At 42.0% G+C, this 21,937-nt stretch overlaps 2 protein-coding genes and 1 long non-coding RNA gene across 6 annotated transcripts; 2 read left to right on the forward strand and 1 right to left on the reverse strand.

Moving 5' to 3' along the window:
* Positions 1–771: 771 nt before the first annotated feature.
* Positions 772–7,962, forward strand: LOC144533758 (uncharacterized). 2 transcript variants are annotated; one of them, XR_013503466.1, is made up of 4 exons: positions 772–840; positions 2,462–3,924; positions 5,523–5,655; positions 7,338–7,962. It is a non-coding gene; the product is annotated as an uncharacterized LOC144533758 (long non-coding RNA). The 2 variants fall into 2 exon arrangements; XR_013503465.1 differs by having other exon boundaries at positions 5,523–7,962.
* A 45-nt stretch (positions 7,963–8,007) lies between these two features.
* LOC144533474 (centrosomal P4.1-associated protein) lies at positions 8,008–15,562 on the forward strand. Of its 2 annotated transcripts, XM_078274848.1 has the most exons (4): positions 8,008–10,541; positions 11,388–11,528; positions 11,651–11,735; positions 14,110–15,562. In XM_078274848.1, exons 2-4 carry the CDS (start codon positions 11,388–11,390, stop codon positions 14,232–14,234), a joined length of 351 nt encoding a protein of 116 aa, XP_078130974.1. In that variant the 5' UTR covers positions 8,008–10,541; the 3' UTR covers positions 14,235–15,562. The 2 variants fall into 2 exon arrangements, with proteins under 2 accessions (XP_078130974.1, XP_078130973.1); XM_078274847.1 differs by having other exon boundaries at positions 8,008–11,528.
* ttll2 (tubulin tyrosine ligase-like family, member 2) lies at positions 13,969–21,666 on the reverse strand. Of its 2 annotated transcripts, none has more exons than XM_078274846.1 (4): positions 21,557–21,666; positions 19,717–19,951; positions 17,696–19,056; positions 13,969–15,727 (listed from the first exon to the last, which is right to left on the reverse strand). In XM_078274846.1, the coding sequence occupies exons 2-4, from the start codon at positions 19,936–19,938 to the stop codon at positions 15,652–15,654; spliced, it is 1,659 nt and encodes a 552-aa protein (XP_078130972.1). In that variant the 5' UTR covers positions 19,939–19,951; positions 21,557–21,666; the 3' UTR covers positions 13,969–15,651. The 2 variants fall into 2 exon arrangements, with proteins under 2 accessions (XP_078130972.1, XP_078130971.1); XM_078274845.1 differs by having other exon boundaries at positions 13,969–16,720.
* Positions 21,667–21,937: the final 271 nt, after the last annotated feature.

Genomic DNA, 21,937 nt, shown 5'->3' on the forward strand with positions numbered 1-21,937 from the left:
AAAATCAATATCACTTTAAATGTACACTATATTTAGAATATTGCTGACAGGGAACTGAAGCCGTTATCTATGCTCTCTTCAAAGCCACCAGACTCCTTGGAAAAAAAACTTTACCTCGCAGAACACGGGAGTTGCTGGTCTACCGCTGCCTCGATCGGTTAGTTAGTTTGTCTTATTGTGTAACCTTGTTGATTCTGAACTAACCCTTAAAACCAAACCGATCGCAGCAGCGGTAGACCAGCAACTCCCATGTTCTGCGAGGAAAAATGTTTTTGTTAAAGGAGTCTGGAGGCTTTAAAGAGAGCATATATGGGCGCCCAGATAGCTCAGTTGGTAAAGAGCGCACCCATATTTAGAGATTTACTCCTCAACTCAGCGGGCCCGGGTCAACTCCGACCTGCGGCCCTTTGCTGCATGTCATACCCCCCTTTCTCTCCCCTTTCATGTGTTCTGTTGTCCTTTCAAAATAAAGGCTGAAAATGCCCACAAAATTATCTTAAAAAAAAAGAGAGCATAGATTACGGCTTCTCCAAACTGGGGGCCTGTCGACCTATATCTACTGTAGGTAATACACTGACTATGGATAAGTACCTCACCCACTTAAAAAAAATCTGGAATACTCCTTTAACTGTACTGTCCATGCCTTGCTTACAGGAATATTTAACAACTTTTAACTAATCTTCTTTGCTATTATTTGCTATTTTATTTTCCTTCCTTTTCCAAATATAATGTGTGGCACCAATGCTGATCAGATCTGCTGTGAGGGAGGAAGAGACCTTCGGGGAGTGTGTAGAGGAGCAGCTGAAAGTGCATGAAATCTCTGAGCCAAAACAGCTGCAGGTATACCACATAATAGTATAGTATATATACTGTGGCATTGTGTCTCTTAGTACCGTAGGACATTTGGCGCCTCTATCCACGACTTTCCACTTCCGGGATTGCTCCGTTGCCGCCGGAAATTCCGCCGGATGTCCTTCTTTTCCGCCGGATGTCCGTTTCCTGACGCTTTCTTTGTGTTGGAATTTTAAACTCCGGTTGATTCATAAGGGCTATGGTTGACTGCTCCTCAGATCTCTGCAGGGTAAATCCAGGCAGCTAGCTAGACTATCTGTCCAATCTGAGTTTTCTGTTGCACGACCAAAACAAGTTCCTTCCTGAGGTTATTTTGCAGCGGCACTGGGGCTCCGTGCGGCGCCCAAGACGATTGTGATTGATTTAAAGAAATGCCAATAAACCAGAGAATGTTTTTCTCCCATCCCAGAATGCTGTGTGGACTAGCCAGACCCTCCTCTGCGGCGCTGTGGAGGAAGGTCTGGCAATGTGAGACTAGTCTGCACCTAGATTACCTTAAGGTACATAAAGAAATAATAACAAAAAAACTAGGGCTGTCAGCATTAACACGTTAATCGCGATGCGATTAAGGGCCGAGCATAACGCATACATCGCATTAATCGCATGCCGCCAGGCATGATGGAGAAAGACAGCAGCAACACAGTTCTGAATGGCGCTTTTTATTTTCCAAAACTCCTGGACAGCTCATTAAACAAGTCAAAAGCCAAATGCACATTGTGTAAAGCCAAATTCAAATATCACCGAAGCACGTCAAGCTTGAGCTACCACCTACGAGCTACAGTTAACGTGACTCAGGTTGATGCTAGCAGGCTCAGGCAAAGCACTATTTTGGAGAGTGCTACTCGCCGACCTGTTAATGAAACCAAATCCCAAAAAATTACTAGGTTACAACTCTTGCAAAATGGGTGGCAACTAACTGCAGACCTGTCAGCATCGTAGAAGACTCTGGTCTTAAAGACGTACTACGGTTGGCATGTTCTGAGTTGTGCAATAATGACAGATTCACACATTTTTCTTTTGTTTACAGTAAATAAATAATAAACAAATACAAATCTTAAAGTCAAGTTCATGAAGCAACTTTCTTTGCATTCATTTGAGTCCCAATCAAGATACACTGGTAAGAATTGCTTTCCATTGTTAATATGTACTTAAAAACTGTTCTGAAATGCAAAATAATAGAATTTTAATAATGTGATAAAACATGCGATTAATCGCGATTAAGAAAAAATTAATCATTTGACAGCCCTACAAAAAACATATCAAATCACCAAACCTCAATAAACACAAAGAATGACGTGTATCACAGGATACATGCACATTTGCATCGCTGTTCTTTTAATGAGTGGGATACAATTCTTTTGGGTAACATTATATAAAACATAAAAAAGTTTTCCATCAGGTTTCAGATTTTACAGGGCTTTCATCACAGAGCTACTGTAGCTGTAGCTTAATTTTGCATCGGCAAAACAACACCCAAATTATCACAAGTTTCCCAAAACCATTTTTCCCGTCCAATCAAATAAAATCGCTGGAGGAATGCATCCTATTAAATGTCAATATGAACATCTACATGTGACTCAATTCATTTTCGTCAATCTTTATTTTTCAGACCCTCAGTGGGAAGACGAGGTTGACAGAGAGACATTACTTCTTGCGGGAGGGAGAGGGCATTTCCAGGGTAGACAGAAATTCAAGTTCACTGATCAGCAGGATGTCCAAAGAAGGGCTTCCCTCAGCCCGCAGCAGCCCAGCAGGAAGTTAACCCCTGGAATTCAGAGGCGCTCCTCTGCCCCATCTTCAGTCTTTAAAGACGAAGAAACACAGCTTGAAAACTTCCTTGAGACATTTAAGCCTGAGCATAGCCTTGAGTTCGGGACTTTACAAGACTTTTGCTCAGCTTCATATACTCCTCAGACACCTGAGGACAGCCAGAGGAAGACCCAAACAGAGATCCAGGCTCAGGCTCACGTCCGCGGCCTAGAACAAAGTTATTTCAACACTCCTCTCGTGTCCCAACCTGAAACTCTGCCTCACCAAGTAAAACGGATCACTAATATTCCCGCAACAACAGACAGAGAGGAGAAAGTTGGCCAATTCCAAGAAAGAAACTCCAAAGATTCGGGAAAAAAAGACTCATTTCTTTCTGTTTCTCTCATTCAAGAGAAACAGAATGCAGAATTAATGAATTACGCTCTGAGCCGGCACCCTCAGATAGTAAGTCCTTTAGAGAGAAAAGGGTGAGGCACCATGATGTAGAAAAGATGGGTGAAACTGGCGACAAAATAGATGACGAGGTGGAAGGTCAGTTTGGAGTCACAGCACCTCGTAGAAAAATGACGGTGAGCTCATCTGTTGCCACCTCAGAGGACCTATGGGAACAACCCCTGCAGCAGAACAACACACCTGTCCGGACACCCAAACATCCCCTAGTTGGGTATGAATCAAACTTAGTGCAACATTTGAACATTTCCCTCCCTTTGAGGGACAACAGAGTTTCCCCCGGGCCTGGGGAAATCAGGAAGTTATTGTTAGTGTTAAGACCATTCGCGACCACATGGAGAGAGTCCCAAGCTTTAACATTGAAACTCTATCCACCGGCTGTGATGAAACAAAAACACATTTTCATCTCCGCCAGTGGAGCACGTCAAGACCAGGAAGCAGCAAAGGCTCAAACGGGGACAAGGGTCAAAAACAAACTACAACAACCGCAGCAGCAGCGTTTTGTCTTTGTGCGCCAAACTACACAAGTGAAGTCCCAACACCTCTGAAACGCACTACATTTCCCACACATTCCACTTCAGAAAGCGCGACTGGCGGTGGTAGTGGCCGTGACGATGAATATTACCCACTCTCCCAGTGTCACCAGTTTCCCAAGCCCCCATCCCCTCCTCCCTGCCTCGGCCTCCACGATTCCCACTTTCGGAGGATGATAATGCCAGCGAGGCTGAGGAGAGATGGATGTTCCCAGGGTTCCAGAAACGGGAACAGAGTCTTGGATCTGGACCAAGGCCTCAGCACCTCCCTCTTCCTCCGGCTCCAACAGAGACAATAAAGCTTGGGCTGATTCCAATGGTAATTCTGACATATATTTTACATATATTCAGGTCTGGTTTTCATATTTGCGATTGATTTTGAATCTTTCATAATTGTAATGTTTTTAGTGTTCCCTCCAGGATTCAGTTCTTTTTACCAAATACTGTTTCATGCAGATTATTGACGTTTGTGTGCACCATGCCCCATGTTTCGGGGTCAGGCTAAGCGCATTTTCGGTCATTTTGTGACCTGATGCACTTGGATAAAGGGTGGGACCAGAAAGAATACTTTGTCATACAGTACATTATAGGTGGGTGTGATAGATGCTCATTTTCTGCAAAGAAAACTTGTGGTTTGGGAAATGCAGAGTTTTGATAACGAATATGAATGTTTGCCCTTTTGATGTGGATGATGGCAGGAGACTTAACTCCACAGTCCTCGTATTGTGCAAAAACGTATTCAAAAGTTTATCTTAAGCTAAAAGAGACATAAAATAGCGTGGGGTTTCAAATATATATACATATGTATAGAAGCATAAAGACAAATGTGCATAGGTAGATAATAAAACATGATTAAAAATAGCCGGCACAGCCAACATGGCCTGGTGGGCAAATCTGAGGGGTCTGGTGGTGCTGTAAGGAGTGAGAAGTTCTGATATACAGTATATGTTGCGGCGAGATCATGGAGAAGAATTTGAAGTTTATCCTGAAATGAGCGGGGAGCCAGTGTAAGGATGCAAGGACAGGGGTGATGTGGTCTTGTGCGGTGTAGTTGTAAGTGGGAAATTGTAGCCTGAGAAACAGTGTCAGAAACAGGGAGTTACAGTAATCCAGCCTGGATGGTAGGCAGTGGTGGCCCAAAGGTTAGAGACGCGAGCTTGTGACCGGGAGGTCGTCGGTTCAATCCCCAGACCGACAGGATAAAATCTGGGTAGTGTGTCAGACTGTGGATGTACTGGGCAGCTTCCAGGTATGAATGTGTGCAGCTGTGTGAATATGATCAGGGCGTTCCTGCAAAAGAGAAGGCTCCCTCTCCGTGAACCTTCCCTGAATACTTCCCTGTTAGTGCATGAATGATTCTTTGATGATCAGATGCCTAATATGGAGATGGTTTAACAGAATTAACACTTAGATTGCCTTCAAATATAACACCCCGGTTCTTGGCATATGGTCTGATGTAGGTGAAATGTGAATGTGGTGGTACAGTGTGGGGGGTTTTCCCAATTAGCTTAATTCAGAGTCATAGTATCAACCAAACAGTTTTACTAGATTGTTATGACAGCAATAATGGGGGATAAAGTTATCTTGAGACTGTAGTCCTTGAAAGACCCTGTTTAACTATTAAATGATATTTGGTACAGACATTCATGTTGCCTCATGATGAATTGTTGATCCCCTGACCTTTTTATTTAATGCCATCGTCAGCTCAAATGTTTAATTTGTCCAATACTTTATGACCTATCTTCAAATCTAATATTGTTCCCATCAGCCTCGGATATACTTTGGGTTCAGGGCAAGTAAGCTAATGTTGTCATGCTAAATTAAGATGGCGAACATGATAAACTGTGGACTCTTTGTCTTGCTTCATTGTTTCTAATATGTTTGCATTATTTCCTAAGTTGCTCTGTTTATATGCAGAGAAAGACTGGATCAGACGGATGAGCTGAAGAGAGGCTGCAAAGGAAATGACATCCTCTCTGACAGAACAGAGATACTTCAGGACATGAGAAACCAACACAGTCTGCACAAACTGGAAACCAGGGCAGTCCAGGTCAGTTATTGGTGGGAGAAAATGTGGCTTTAGATAGCCATGGATTAGATGTTGGAGAACTGGTACCATCAGTGTTGCAAGTTATATTGCATTTGGCAGATAACAAGCTATTTAATAGCATTTCAGTCTTTCAAAACAAGGATTTCTTTTTTTTAAACCTTTATCCAGGTAAGTCGATTGAGAGCAAATTCTCTTATGCAACGACGACCTGTCATATTCACACAGTTCCACATTCATACCTGGAAGCTGCCCAGTACAACCACAGTCTGATCTGCTGGCCACTGAGCAGCTCCACTGGAGCTGGTTGGGGTTAAGGGCCTTGCTCAAGGACACCTCAGTGGTTGTGCTCAAGGGCACCTCACCGGTGGTGATGACGGTGTCATGAATGTAAGGCAGGGTGCTACTGGGAAATGACCTGATATGACATGATAATAATGTCATTATTTGACTAAGGTTGAATATACCTGAATAACTAAAAAAGAATGTTGATGATTCGTACTCTGTGACACACTATTTTATTTTCCCTATTAATTACATTGTGGTTCTGGAACAGGCTGGGACAAGTTGCTGCCTGTTTTTCTCTGATGCCGCTCACCTGCTTGTCATACTGGAAACAATTACCGTTGCCGCTTTGACCGTTAATGTCAGGAGGCGTGGGAAAAACAGCTCTTAGAAATTGAACATACCGACGGAGTACTGTGCAAACAGTGTTTATGTGTAGGACACGTGAAACAAGGCTGTACAGTAGGTGTCGGTTGTTTTTGAAGCACCTTTAGTTGCATGGTGCCTGAAAAGAGAAATGGAAAATCTTACCTTATAGTATATTCGCTGACATAATTCAATGTCAGCTTTATTATCTCCTCTTTTACACACCGAATGATGTTTTAGAGTTTACAAAACAACAGCTGCTGGCAATAGACTGAGTTATTTGATATCACGAGGTCTTGGGAAAAGTCTGAGTTAGCTTTTATTCTTGTCAGATCAGAAATATGTGCCACTTTTCTGTGCTGAGGTAACCAACTTACCAAAAAAATAAGTTCATATGTCTCTTAGCATAGCTAAACTAGACCACCACATACACTATGTTGCCAGTTTTTTAGGTACACCTTGCTAAAACGAATGCAGTCCTGCAAAAAATCCTCCTTTCATGAAGGTTATAGTATTCAGTTTTTGTAACTTGTTGATTCATTATGAATATTTTTTAGGCTGCAGTTTGTTGTACTGTTGAACTGTACTGCATGATACTGACTGAGGTGTGTCTATTAGTTTGTCAACCCAAATTTATATCAATGAGGGTATGCTGAATAACAGCAACATCTCTCTATAGAAAAGTTGTAAGAATAAAGTTGAAGAAACACCTCTTAATGTTAAGAACAACGATTTAATCATGGTGACTAAATCAATCCAATATAAACTTACACAAAAAGTAAGGAAATTTGTGTTTGGTAGAATATTTCTTTGTGGCAACAGTTTTTTTGGCAATAAATCTTATACCGTTGGAAAGCTTGTTTAGTTCCCTTACAAATGGTGCCCCATTTGTAAGGAACATGCATTTGTGGAATGAGCAATGCCAAACAGCTTATTCTGCCATTGACTCGTTTGGTGTTTGGTGGATTGGATGATTGAAGTTTGAAGAAACAAGACATATTGGCAATTGAACAATTTATTCATTTCACAAACAGGAGCCTCAGTAGCATGTGGAAGAACCATACACAGCCACAACAGCCTGGCACCTCCTCCTCATGCTGGTCACCAGCCTGGTCACACACTGCTGTGGGATGGCATCCCATTCTTCAACCAGCAGTCCTGACCTCAACCCCATTCCATTGAACACTTGTGGGATCAGCTTGGGTGTGCTGTTCGTGCCAGAGTGACCAACACAAACACATTGGCTGACTTGCGACAAATGCTGATTGAAGAATGGGATGCCATCCCACCTAACAACAAGGGCGTCAATCCCAGGGGGGGTCGGGGGGGTCAGATGTACATTTTCTCAACATATAACATAATGATGTATACTTAAAATATCTGTGTAAGCAGAAAAACAATACAAACCCCCAAAAAATGCTTTTTAAGTTTAGAAACATTTTGAGTCCCCCCTCCCTTGCCTCACAGTGGTTTGGTCCACTGCATGCTGTAGGATCTGCGCTAGACTCCCAGTCACATCGGGTAGTGACAGGAATGTAGTAAGTAGGCGGTTCAAGGCTGTTTTATTCACATTAAACATCAGATGAAGTTTTTCTTTTCTCAAATAGAAATGATGCTGAGTAATTAATGAATTAGTCATGACAAAAAAGTTTGCTATGTTAGTGTAATATAATGTAACGTTACCTAGCTTGTTGGATAGAAATGCACCCACTACAACTAACATTACCACGGCGATAAGCCTAACGTTATGTGTGTGAACTGATATTAGGGTTAATATTGAAGATCTACAGTTGTGTTTTGCTCAATATGAAGTTAAGTGGCTGATCAGTTAAATATATATCCTCTGTCCCAGAAGAAACCTAATATTTATGTGGAGGACGCAAGATCATTTTATAATTATGACTGCATGGTGAACCTATGAACCAAACTCATATTTAGACATCTGACGTTAAAGATTTGTGTTGTTGTTAAAAATGACAGAGAAAAGAAAAACAGACATAAGATCCTTTTTCAGTAGGCTTACACCAAAACGCCAAGTAAGTACAATAAGTCCTCATATCAAGACAATTTGGTAACATCTTTATAAGAATGGGTGCTTATGGAAATACTAACGTCACTATGTCACAGGCAATGTGTTGAGCTCAGTTCATATTTTTGGATGTGTGTGTCTGTCAGGGTTAGCAGATGAGCTTTACCAGTAGCTCACTAATTTACATTATGATCAGCTAATTTAACAACTGTACAAAAGTATTGTATTTCTTTTATATGGGGACACTTTTTCAAAATAAGTCATGTTTTAAGGTATTTTTGTGGCTTGATTATAAACAACTTAAAAATAAATACATGATTTTAAAGAAGAATATTTCGTTCAATTTAGTCAGCTTTTTTATTGAATCAAGAGAAACACTGAAAAGAAGGATAATGGTACAGTCTCCATGCTACACTAATGATGGTATAAAGGCTTTCCTCTGTGAACACATGTCCTCTACGAGTATAATTGTGACTGTATTATTTGTGTCCTCTTCAAAAATTGCTCTTCAGAAATTTTATGTTTATTGTCCCCCCTTACTGTTAGATCAGATTTACGCCCATGCCTAACAATTGATCAACAGTACCTCGCCATTGCCAGGCTTCAAACAGGATGTTCTCAGACGGTGACGGTTCTCAGAAGTGGCCACTGAGCTTAGAGTGTCACAGAGTGACAACAGCAGGTTGCAACAGAGATACAGAAAGACTGGAAGAGTCACAGAAAGGCATAGAAGTGGACGCCCATTGGCCACATCCCACACTGATGACAGCTTCATTGTGAACAGTGCCCTGCGGAACCGGATGATGAATGCCACTCAACTCCAGGCACATTTAAGGGAGGTGAGAGGCACCCAAGTGTCACGTCAGACCATTCAAAACCGTTTACATCAGCATGGTCTGCGTGCTAGACGACCTGCAAGGGTACCTGGCATAGGCGTCATCTTCTTGCTGGATGAGGGACCAGTGGGCCTCAGTGCTGTTCTCTGATGAAAGTCGATTCACGTTAAGAAGAAATTATGGCCGCCAACGATGTTGGAGACGTCAAGGAGAGCGCTATGCATCAGCCACTGTTGTTACCAGATGACCCTTTGGTGGTGGTGGTGTCACAGTGTGGGCAGGTGTGTCTAGTCAATACAGAACTGCCCTACACTTTCTGAATGGTACAGTGACAAGCCCATACTACCTGAATAACATCATTAATCCAGTATTTGTGCCCCTGCATGAACAACACAGGCCTAATTTCATCTTCATGGGCGACAATGCTCCAGCTCGTCGAGGTTGCATCATTAGGGAACGGCTGCTGGAGACTGGGGTACCTCAAAAGGAGTGGCCTGGGCTTTCTCCAGACCTGAATCCTATAGAAAACCTATGGGATCAGCTGAGTCGCCGTGTTGAGGCCCGTAATGCTGTACCCCAGAACCTCAATGACCTGAGGGCCGCCCTTCAAGAAGAGTGGGATGCCATGCTCGACTTGTGGACAGCATGAGACGTCGTTGTCAAGCTGTAATTGATGCTCAAGGGCACATGACAAGTTATTGAGACATTGACATTTTTTGTTGTGGTATACGCACCACTGTCGTTGGCTTTTGTTTCAATACATTTTTTGAGATGAGGAAATCACCATTGCATGCTTCTACTTAAATGCCCTAATTTCATGATATAACACCACTGTAGCTTGAACTTTTTACATTTTCCATAAATTTCACCCGAAAGCCAGATATCCCTAACTTTTTGTGAGTAGTGTATATATCATGATTATGTTTCAGCTGAAAAATGAAAATAGTTTAAGTAAGTAGTTCTGGGAACGTTAGTTTATCAGTACCGGGGCAGTTTTGGAATAACACACCATAGCTGTCACTTTCGATTTGACGTCATTTAGCTTGAAACTATTTGCTGTTTTTCCTGATTGAGACTCTTGTCATCAGGTGTGATGCAGAGCGGTTAAACACAGCATGGCGTAAATCTGTACAAACATTTGCAAACACACGCCCACTTCTTTAAGTCAACACATAAGTCATACAGAGCTATGTCTACAGGTGTGTGTGTGTGTGTGTGTGTGTGTGTGTGTGTGTGCGTGTGTGCGCTGCTCTGGAGGAGGTGATCACAGAAACCTCTGAGCTGAGGAAGAACCTTAGTTACTCCACAGTGCTGCCCAGTGGCCGGCCGATGCACTGCACAAACACAAACTACACCAGGAGGGTCAGACAGAGGTAAAATATAGGCCTACTTCATGGTCTTTATATCATATTCTTTCTTTATATCAACATGGAATCTTCCCTATTTTATCCATTTTTTTTCTGCATGATTTACCCTGAATTATTCTTCCCTTTCAATATAGTTTATCCAAAGCAGACATCATTTTATTGTAAAGAAGTACAGTCAATGCATCAAGCTCCATGTAACAAAAGTCTTCGCTTAATACCGTCTTAATATTTTTTGTTAATACAAAAAAAATGTTCTGCAAAACATGTCCTCAAACTCTCAAAGCTACTGGCCCATTAATCCATTTCATTTCTACTGCTGTGTAAATGTTGTTGGTATCAAATTGTTCAAGCATACAATACACTGTTAAGTGGTTTTTAAGCACCCCAGGCCATAATTTATGAGGACAGACAATAGATGGTGTCAAAGCACTGACTGAGCTCATTACATGTTCATGCAGTGCAAGTCGATATGCTCCCTGTGCCAGTCATTGCCCAAACTTGATTTTACCTTCCCAACCTAAAGGGTTACGTTGAGTTGTCAATAGAATATGTAAAAAAAAAAGAAAAGAAAAAGACATTGAAATTTAAATAAATCAAGTGTTAGGTCTTTCAGGGATTCATATTATTAATATTTGATTTAAATAATCATAATAATAATAAACTTAATTTCCTATTAAAGATGTACATTTTCTCAACATAATTCAGAAACGAGAAATCAAACGCACGATTACCTGCAGAAGTATCTTGTAGAAATGACTCTAAATCACTGAAATCTTTCATTTCAAAACTGGATGACACTCAACCCCCCATGTTGACAACTTTGTACTGACGAAGATCTCTATATCTCCCGAGATGGAGCAGCTTCTCTCTAACGGGTGCAGCCTGGTGACTTTCACTGACGGGACAAGGAAAGTAACTTCTGCAGACCAGAAGCCCAAAACGGTCACATTCTTCAATGGAGACATCAAACACATTTTGGATGATGGGAAAGTGGTGAGCTGTGTGGCTGGTTGCCTTTTTGCGCCGCGTTGACCTGATCAAAACTTGTCAAATGATGATGTTAATAGTCATGTCTTTATTTTTCATGTGGATCACTTGTGCGTGGCGTGTTGCAGGTGTATTACTATGCTGGTTCACAGACAACGCACACCACCCACCCAAATGGTCTGGAGGTCCTTCACTTCCACAACAAGCAGATTGGTAAGATAGTGACTGACAAATCTACATCTGTTGGAAGACTGTTATGTCTTCTGGAACTCCTCTGAGGGAGAGGGAATGACATGCAGCAAAGGGCCGCAGGTCGGAGTCGAACCCACGGCCGCTGAATTGAGGCGTAAACCCCTACATATGTGCGCCCGCTCCACCAACCAAACCAACCCGGCCACGTCTTTTTATATTCTATATATTCTATATTCCTCATCTTCAAAGCGACTATATTGATGGATTATATTTTGATTTATTGATTCTTTATTTCCGTGTCATGCACACAAAGTGCCCAACCCTCATGTGTTTATAAGACACCAACATTTCAGTTGCAATGTACAAACATTACAAAAACATTTCCCCATTACATTATACAAAATTATAAGTTATGTAAAAGCTCGTTCTTTAACAAAGTGTTCTTTCTTCTCTCCCAAGCTTGGCAAAAAAAATCTGCTTCAAAAAAGGCTCCTTTCTTAAAGCACAACTCAAATGTTTCATAATCATCCAACCAGAGGAAATGATCACAAAGATAAGTCATTTTAGTTAAAGGTACATACCCTTATGTCCCTGTAAACGGGACAATAAAACAAAAAATTGACCTTGTTTTGTTTAACAACAAACAAAACGCTGAGTGAACATTACTAGCTACATTTTGCATGTTGGTTTTGAGCGGTATGCACCCCCACTAACCTGGAAAACGGTTTTAAATCAGTAACGTTACTACAGCGTGTCGGAGGAATACACACAGACTCCTGCAGCGGCGAGTCAGAGGCAGAGGGGCCATCACAGCAGCGTGGCTAACATTAGCTTCTTGTCTCATCTGGGGTCTGATAAACAGAAAATGTATCAACTTCAGTGTCCACAATGCTATTTTCCAATAAACTGTAGCCGTCATATTTCACGGGTGTGAGTGCGGATTTCATGTCGCGGCTTTCGTCGCTGTTAATCACTTATTGAGTGAAGTAGTACTCGCCCTGTTGTTTATTTGGTTGCCATAACTTTGCGAGTGATGACGTCCTGTCACTGTTCCAGTTGCTCTGCTCACCCTAGGGGGAGAGAGAGCGGATGACAGTTGCTTGAGTTCAGTAGAGCAGACGGCGCGACGAGTTTATGACTTTTCATAAACAGCTGAAGGAGCGGTGGTGCGCGGTGTACATAGCGGAAACCCTGTTGTGCGTCTGCCCTATTTCTGATACCGTGGCGCTGGAAATTTTACCGTGGCGGACCGCCACTATGCTATCGAACGCTCGTACACGCACTGTATAGTGAGGGGATGGAGCGGGGTCACTAAAGAGGCGTTTTCATCCGAGAGACGCTGTGATTGGTGGATAGGATATGGAGCAGGGGACTGACAGCGACATAACCAATCACACTATGACAGACGCTCTACTTGCACCAACTGCAATGTTTATTTTTAAAACGTATGTAGCCTACTGGCAGTCTGGCACACGTGGGTGCTCGGTATTCTCCGTGGGTGCTCGAGCCCCGGCACACCCACGGTATCGGCGCCTATGCTCAGTACAATGTGTCAAATGACTGTGAAAAGAACGTGTAACCAACAGAGAATTATCTCTCAAATCTGCAGCTCTCCTGGGCTTTACAGAGCTTTTATAGTTTGAGCTCATACATTGTTCACCTGTCCTGCCCACAATTTAACTGTCTTGGTTCACTCTCACCGCTCTCATAGCGTCATTTGTAGCCGCAGCAGATAGCTGTTGTCAGCCAAAAAGCTTCGAAAACCACGCTACCTGCTCAGCAGCAGACGGACGTGGTCAGAGACTAGCTGGCGAACGTAGTGGAGCATTTAGCAGTTAAAGAGACCGATATTTCCCTCAGGAGTTGGTACAGATGAAAAACGGGGCTAAAAGTGAGAGAATATCGGACATAACTGCTGAATGTGTAACTGTTTGCCATATAAACTTTAAAGGTGATGATGTATCAATGTTTTGTTCACAACTTGTTGCCGCTGCCCTAAGTGGCCAAAAAAATCTGTTATTGCAGGTTTAAATGGACTGTTTTCAAGATATGCTAGAGGAAGAATATTTATGAACATTTTAATTCATACTTGAGTTAAATCTCATTATAAACCTCATTGTATTCATTTCAGGTGAACATTTTGAAGTACTGTTGATTGACTCTGCAAGAGAAAACATCAAAACAAATCTACCTAATCTTTATTATATATATTAGATGTATTAGGATTTATTGACAAACTGACAACAGACTGAACCAATTTAAACTTATTTTATTACTGTTGGTTAACAGCTCTTAAAGAAAATGGAAAAAAGTTTGTGATATGTAATATATACTTGTGAAAATATGACTACAGCTCATAGTCTTTCATTTATAAAAATGTCCCCTTCTGTAACAGAGAAGCGACACCCTGGGGGGAGGAGAGAGATCTTATTTCCAGACCAGACCATCAAGTATTTGGAGACTGACGGCAGCGAGAGGACAATCTTCCCCGATGGCACCATCGTTCACCTCTCACTGTAAGACTGAAGTCACTGCTTTATTTCAGAGTTAGCTTCAGGGTGTCTGCAGGCTCACGAAGTCAGTGGAACCCAGGAGGACTAGCTGTCATTACAGTGGCAAGTAGCAGGTTTCTTCATAAATTAACAATGTCAGTGCACCATGAGGTAATCAGAAAGAACTTGACTTTAAAGGTGCTCTAAGCGATGTTGGGTGACGTTACTTCGTGTTGACGTTCGAACGTTCGAAAGAAGCTCGCTCTTCATCCCGTCCCCTCCCCCTCCTAAAAAACGCATCATATCACTTAGAGCACCTTTAAACCTTTAACATATGATGGAACAATCATCTTACTCCACACTATCTGACAGTAAAATGTTCTGTATTCCATAAGCTATATGATTTTTACACTAAGTGAAATATCCAAACCTCAAGTCTCTGTGTTTTTTTATGGCTTCACCATTCCATAAATTGTCTTGTGCATCATTTTATACACACATTTTACCAGAATTCCTCCTTCCATATATGGAATGTTTGGAAACTTTGGGCTCTCCGCTACAATTTAAAATAAGTCTCTGGGTTTGAACAAAGTTTGGCTACATTGTATGAGAGTGTAATGAATTACCCCCACCCTCTCTGGCCCATGAAAAAATTGCATCTTTTTATTGGGAAAAGTTCTCTGTCTGACAGGTTGGGCCCCACTCAAGCAAAATTGAGAGAAGGAGTCATTTAGTTTAATAGCTGCGGGCTACAACTCGAGCCCTGTTTTTAAAGACTGTATTTGTTTAGATTTTTCAAATAGGCACCATTAAAAGTATGCCAAATTAGCTTTTAGCAGTTCCTATTACACCTGAGTACTCATGGATGTACAGACAACTATCACTTTGATTCTGCAGAGAAATGATGGAAGTGAAAGAGATGATTGTCTGGTAAGTTCTGGAGTTTCAGGAGCATCGTTTTTCAATGATTTCTTAGCAGACGTTTATGTCATGGACCTTTATTCACAATGAACCTTAGAGATAATATATCCTCGGAAAGTGTAAGTCACACTGAATCTGAAAATGTGTGTGTCATGTCATTTGCAGCAATCAGGTTAACAGGTGTGCCAGCCACTGCTGCAGCTCTAGCTGCTGACGGTGTTGGTGAGCGGGCCAAATCAACTGGCCGAACTCCTGTTGTTTTTTAAAAAATCGATATAAACCTCAAGCTTTTACCTCACGCTATATCTATGTAATAGTTTCTCATGTTTCTCCCTGCATGCCCCCCACCCCCCTTCAGTAAAATGAACATTATCATCAATTAATATCAATGTTTTAACGTTATTTTACTGAAGCATTAAAAAGCACTTGCTAAAATGTTGTGGTTATGTTATTCAAGAAAAGGTTGTACTGAGCCTAAAAGGAGCCTTTCTGGATCTGCTTTCTGGATCATCATCTCTTCCAGGTTAAGTGAGAAGATGGTTGATTTCCCCAACGGTCAGACAGAAATCCACACTTCCCAGTTCAAGAGGAGGGAGTATCCTGATGGGACAGTTAAGACTATCAGGAAACCAAGTACGCGTCAGGCAGAGTACGCACCAAGGGAAAGGACAAAGTTATCATCTGACATTTTAAATTAATGTATGTGTTCATATGTGTGAATGTAAGACGGAGAGGTGTGTGTGTGTGTGTGTGTGTGGGTGTGTGTGTGTTGCTGTGAGGAAATACTTCTGGTGGATTAGAGATATTCTCCCATTGTAGATTTAAAGGTGCCGTAAGTAGGATTGCGAAGATTCAGGACTTATCCAAAAAATTTGAACGTCGACAACTTCTTAGTACCCCCCCTCCCCCCTAAAGCCCAAAACGGTCTCCTAAGCCCCTCCCCCCACAAGGGAGAATTAATGCGTGCATGAGCAGTGATTGACACGCAGTTAGCCCCCCCCCTCGGCCCTGATTGGTGCATCTGAACAGGGAGCTGTGGATTTTTGCAAATCTCATTACAGGCTGTAGGCGGTACCAGAGGAGCTGGATTTTTTTTTTTTTTTGATCGAGATTTGACGCTATATAAATAAAAAGATGCACAATCCTTTTGTGAATTGTCCTGGGAAAATATGTTGGCATACAGAAGAGATTAGATAAATTTGTAACAGAATCTGAAAAAATAATCTAAGGAAAAACGTCAGGGCTTAGCAACAAATCCAGAAAGAAAGAAAAATGCCACTCTAAGTGGGTTTGAAGAATTGACTGAGCAATGGAGGTTCCTTTGGCCCCCACAACAATGAATCAAAGTCTTCTTCGCCATCTTTCTTCAACTCCTCCTCTTCTCTCCTCAACTTCCTGCCTGATGTAGCCAACTGAGCAGTGACCCTGTGGAGCTCCTGTATGACTATCTTGACATCCAGTTCATGCTGCGAGGCCCTCAGAGTGGCTGTATTAAATGGGAAAGTCCGTATAAAGTCTCCAACTCTGAGCGGAGGAATATGTTGTCTGTTTAGTGCTGTTGTTCTCTCCATCTTTACTGGTCGGTGACTCCCACTGTGAAACATTCACAACATTTGTTTATGCTATATGAATGATTGGAATTGGGTGGTATTTTTGCTCAATCATTTTTTTTACCACTTTCAAGTCCTGAAATGTAGTTTTTAAACATAATGCACAAACCTTTGTCTTTGGCCAAGCTTCCAAATTGCATGAAAATTTCACTTTATGAGGTTTTTTTAAATTAATATGCGTTCCCCCAGCCTGCCTATGGTCCCCCAGTGGCTAGAAATGGTGATAGGTGTAAACCGAGCTCTGGGTATCCTGCTCTGCCTTTGAGAAAATGAAAGCTCAGATGGGCCGATCTGGAATCTCCTCCTTATGACGTCATAAGGAGGAAGGTTACCTCCCCTTTCTCTGCTTTGCCCGCTCAGAGAATTTGGCCCGCCCATGAGAGAGAGAGAGAGAGAAATCATGGCTTTCAAACGAGCAAAGTGGCAGTTGGTCAAGGCCACACCCCCACCTTCCACCTTGCCTCCCCCTCTCTCCTCCTCAATAGCATTTAAAGCTACAGACACAGAAATGGCACATCCTAAGGAAAGCTCATTGTGGGACTGGCTCTAGTGGCTGTAATTCTGCACCAAGGCTGAATTTCAGGAAAGAGACTTCAGATACAGTATTAGGGGACCACTAAGGTCTATATAAAAGAGACTTCAGATACAGTATTAGGGGACCACTAAGGCCTATATAAAAGAGACTTCAGATACAGTATTGGGGGACCACTAAGGCCTATATAAAAGCATCCAAAGAGCACCATGTCATGGGACCTTTAAGTCAAGAAAAACTAAAAGTTGTCACTGAAACGAAGAATGATGTAATAATAATGATGATTTTAATACATTAATGCATACTTGATTGAAATGTCTCCTAAATTCAGGTGACAATCTTCCCTGTAGACAAGCATTAGTAATGCTACATGTTGCATTCAAACAACAATACATCTAAATTACAATTGTCTAGTACTGTACATACCTGTAAATGTTCGGAAGCTTTGACCGTCTGAATCCCAGCCCCCTGTGTGGGATATCACGTATCGAAGAGGAAACGTCTGTCTCTCTTGCGAGCTCCATCTCAGCTTCTATTTCAGTGTCGTCATGGTCTGTAACCCCAGACACGTGAGGACTCCTGTTGTCCGCCAGCCACGGTGCAAGAGCTGGACACGTCTGTCTGTTTACCACTGACACTTTTGTCCTTGAATGTGGGCTGAGTATCAGGTTTAGGGTCTTCCTGTCGGTGCGGGTTTTGTTGGCTGTGGTGTCAACTATTCTGCCCCTGGATGCATGTGTCTCGTCTAAGTCGACAGGGGGGAGGTGCCTTTGGTAGTCGGCTACAAAAGCATGTTGTCTCGACTGCCTTTGGTTCATCTTTTCAAGCGTTTTTATCAAAGGGAGTGTCTGTGGGGATGGGCTACCAGTTCTTCGCTTCTGAAATTTGGTTTCTTTAAACTTTGACAACACAGGTATTGAAACATGTGAGGGGTGGTTAGCATGGAAACAAGGCTGCGTGTACCCTCGTCTCTGATAGGCCTTCTCTCTCAAGCTGTCAATCAACGTATAGTTCATCAAATCAATCAGATCGCCGATTAGCCCTTTCTTCACTGTAATATCTGCTTGGCAGTCTAGAGTCAACGCAGGGCTGTAGTTAACCTCCAGAAGCCAAGGTTTGAACTTGACGTCAATCAGGATGTCAAAGCCAAACAGCTCCACACAGTTTGGACAGGAGGGGACGGAGGGAGCGATGGTGAGCAGGGTCAGAGTGACGATGCTGTTGATCCTCTGCCACAAAAGAAGCTCGTTGATGTCTTGGCTGTGGAGAAAATGCCTGAACTTGCTCATGGTCCACTTGCATCCTTGGCCTACTCTCTCCTTTTCGGTTTTGTAGAAGGGACCAAACTTATTGATGCTGGTGTTGGTGAGATGAGCGTACAGGTTATGCAGCGATGACAGGTTGTACTTCTCGGTGGCGAAACGCACCAGGCCTTCTTGATGAACGTAAACAGTCAGTGGATGGAAGCTCTTCACACACGCGTAGATCCTCAGGTCAAACTTGTAGCCGGAGATCAGCAGAGGGTTACTGACGTACTTCTGTACGATCACAGAGCAGTCGTAGACCAAGTCCTTAATGTCCTCAAAGATGAAGATCCCTCTGCCTCTGGAGAGATCCACAGGCTTACATATCCAGTAGGCCGACAGCCCTCTGGTCAGACGCAGTTTGTTGTATTCAGACAGGAAGCGGGTGTAGTCGTTGGGGAGGATGAAGGCGGTGGGACTAAAGTCGTAGAGAGCTGAACCAAACGTGGCTCTCATTCTCCTCAAGTTACGTGCCAAGCAGTCCTTCCAAAATAAATACAAAATCATTCTTTTAGATTGATTATTTCAACTGAAAAGAACAATCCCTTTCCTAGCCGATTTCTGTTTGGCAACTTTCTAGGTTTTGAACGAGACAAAACAGAACGAGAAAAGTACATAGAAAAGTGAAAGACTTTGCACAGCAGCATTATTTAGTCGAGTGACAGATTAATAAATGAAAAAAAAGGGCTAGCTGCACACCGGTCAACAGTCAGCCCTAGACCTACTTTTTACATTTATATAGAAAGAAAAAAACTTTTTTTTGTGTGTTTTTGCAAATGTGCTTTGATAAACACTGTAAAAATCTTTTCTTATGCAGTACTTCAAATGGTGACATGCATGTAATCTAGAGCGGAGTTTTAGGTATACACACTTTTCAAATTTTTGATTATAAAACAGATTGACTTTCAACAGAAGGATATTTATATATCAGTTTAGATTAATGCAATAACAAATCGTAGCCACAGTGTATTCATAAAACAGATTCTTCTTTTGGCAATACTTCCTTAGTAATTTATCCTTTATTAAGTCTTGACACCTCGTAATAGAAAGTACAAACACACAGATTATTCTGGTGTCGATCATCACCGAAAACTCTTAGCATTTCTTTTACACACAAAGTTAAATATGTCAGACCATCATCACCTTGCGTGTGATGCCAACAGTTTTGGGATGGTGGTTGAGCCGCTGCCATGGCAACAGGTTGTGATATTCTGAGTTGCGAAATGCAGAGCCCCGCCAGTAGAGGTTCCAGTCTTCCTCCTCGCACTTTTCTTGGTCGTATTCCTTCCATCCTCGCTCCAGAAGCACCTCCCTCACCACCTCTGGACCTCTGTCATGCAGCCTGAACACCAGTGACGCAGCCATGCAGCATCGTAAACTGTAGATGCAGCAGAGATATCGAAGAGAAACGTGGACCGTCGATCACTGATAAGCTTTCAAAAGGTACTGCATGAGATGAATTTGAGTAAAAAAAATCACACTCCTTCTCGGAATCATAACTCAGTCAAATCTCACCACCCAGACATGAAAACACATATCGATATCATTCAGTGTGACTTACATTTCCAGAGGATGTCAATATCTCCAATACACGAATAAACGTTCGTAGAAATCATCATATAAAAAAGATGCTTCAGAACTTGCCTGAGGATCATCATATGTTTACGTTTTCTTCAGTATCATACCTTGCTAGTTCAACTGGTAGAGCATGCACCCCATCTACCAAGGCTCAGTCCTTACCGGAGCGGCCCGGGGTTCAATTCCAACTCGTGGCCCTTTGCTGCATGTCCCCCCCCCCCCTCCTACTTTCCTGTCTTAATCTGTCCTATCCAATAAAGGCAATACAAACCCAAAAATAATCTTAAACAAATATGCACTACCGGTCAAAGGTTTGGGGTCACTTAGAAATTTCCATTCCACTCCATTCCAGACAGAATACCAGCTGAGATCAGTTGCATTGTTTGTTTTTTTAATCAGGGCAGCAGTTTTCAGATGACATTATGTGCTTACGTACTGTAATTGCAAAAGGCTTCTCGGGTTCTGTTGTAGAAAGAAGTGGATGATCTTTAACGCAAAATCTATGTTGCCCATTATCAGCAACCATTCATCCAATGTTCCAAAGGCACATTCTGTTTACTAATCTGATATCATTTTAAAAGGCTGAGAAAACATTGGAGAACCCTTTTGCAATTATGTAAGCACATAATGTAATCTGAAAACTGCTGCCCTGGTTAAAAAAACAGGAGGGTCAACTGATCTCAGCTGGTATTCTGTCTATAATGGAGTGGAATGGAAATTTCTAAGTGACCCCAAACTTTTGACCAGTAGTGTATGCTCCAAAAACTGGGCTCAAAGGAGAATACCAGTACCTTCCAGCACAGGGTTAAAATCACCCCACGTCTCCCCCGAGAGAAAATAAATCCCGTCCGAATGGGGCTAATGGCAGTAATGTTGAGCTACTTTTTTCAAATATACAGTTCAACAGTTCATCTCCTCGCTGGTCTTACAGAACCTTGTTTGTGTGTGAGCTAACGTGGTAAATCAGAGAAGCCCAAAATAAACCTGACACTTTGTCTACCACCTGCACAGACAGAGCGATCACACTCAAGCTTCAGTGTGTCAGTTCACTAATAGACAAATGGAATGTGTGAACTTCTGTAACTTCATTATCTTAACACATTTAGAAGGGAAGAAAAAGTGCTGCATTTAAGATTTAGATTAACACACACACACACACACACACGCACAATAATGATACAAACGCAAAAACTTCCTAAGTTTGCAATAAAAAGTCCAAATGCAAGTAATAGATGGTTTACACATTATTTCAGAGCTTTTTTACACTGAAAATGATTCATTTATCAATGAAACACTAAAACATACAATAGTACAGTACTAGAATATGTTAGTCAGGAACTTCCCATTCCTTAAAATGTCAATAATACTCAAATTAGTTGTTGTTGAAGAATGTGAATTGTATTACCTTTGAATGCTGATAGCATTAGCTAGTGTATAGTAGTCTATAATAGTCTTATGTCCTTTCTGCCAGGTAAATGAAAGGTAGAGTGGGCGAGACTCTTTCACAGTGTACAGTCTGTTTGTGGCTCCTCCTACAGACAAAACAAACCGACCCACTGCTGCTACGGTCAACCAGGTTTGTGCTGCCGCTTATTGTACAGAACAATGGTTGTTATATGCCTGCGGTTATTGTAGAGAGAAACTGTTGTACTCATTTAATTCTGAGGAATGTTATACAGTCCCGTCTTCAAAGTAATAGACTATGAATGTGAATTCAAAAAGGATAAGAAAAAAAAAAAGTCATTGTATTTTAGCTTTGGATATTACCTGCTTGGGTTCAGATACA

This window comes from Sander vitreus, chromosome 18, assembly GCF_031162955.1.
Source record: "Sander vitreus isolate 19-12246 chromosome 18, sanVit1, whole genome shotgun sequence".
Taxonomy (NCBI): Eukaryota; Metazoa; Chordata; class Actinopteri; order Perciformes; family Percidae; genus Sander; species Sander vitreus.

Excerpts from the sequence above, each read along its gene's own strand:
- LOC144533474 (XM_078274847.1), top strand. The coding sequence starts at position 11,388 with ATGGAGCAGCTTCTCTCTAACGGGTGCAGCCTGGTGACTTTCACTGAC. Across the intron at positions 11,529-11,650 it reads TTTTGGATGATGGGAAAGTG|GTGTATTACTATGCTGGTTC; the intron begins GTGAGCTGTGTG and ends GGCGTGTTGCAG. Across the intron at positions 11,736-14,109 it reads CTTCCACAACAAGCAGATTG|AGAAGCGACACCCTGGGGGG; the intron begins GTAAGATAGTGA and ends CTTCTGTAACAG.
- ttll2 (XM_078274845.1), bottom strand. The coding sequence starts at position 19,938 with ATGGCTGCGTCACTGGTGTTCAGGCTGCATGACAGAGGTCCAGAGGTG. Across the intron at positions 19,057-19,716 it reads CTGTTGGCATCACACGCAAG|GACTGCTTGGCACGTAACTT; the intron begins GTGATGATGGTC and ends TTATTTTGGAAG. Across the intron at positions 16,721-17,695 it reads AAGCTTCCGAACATTTACAG|TGGGAGTCACCGACCAGTAA; the intron begins GTATGTACAGTA and ends AATGTTTCACAG.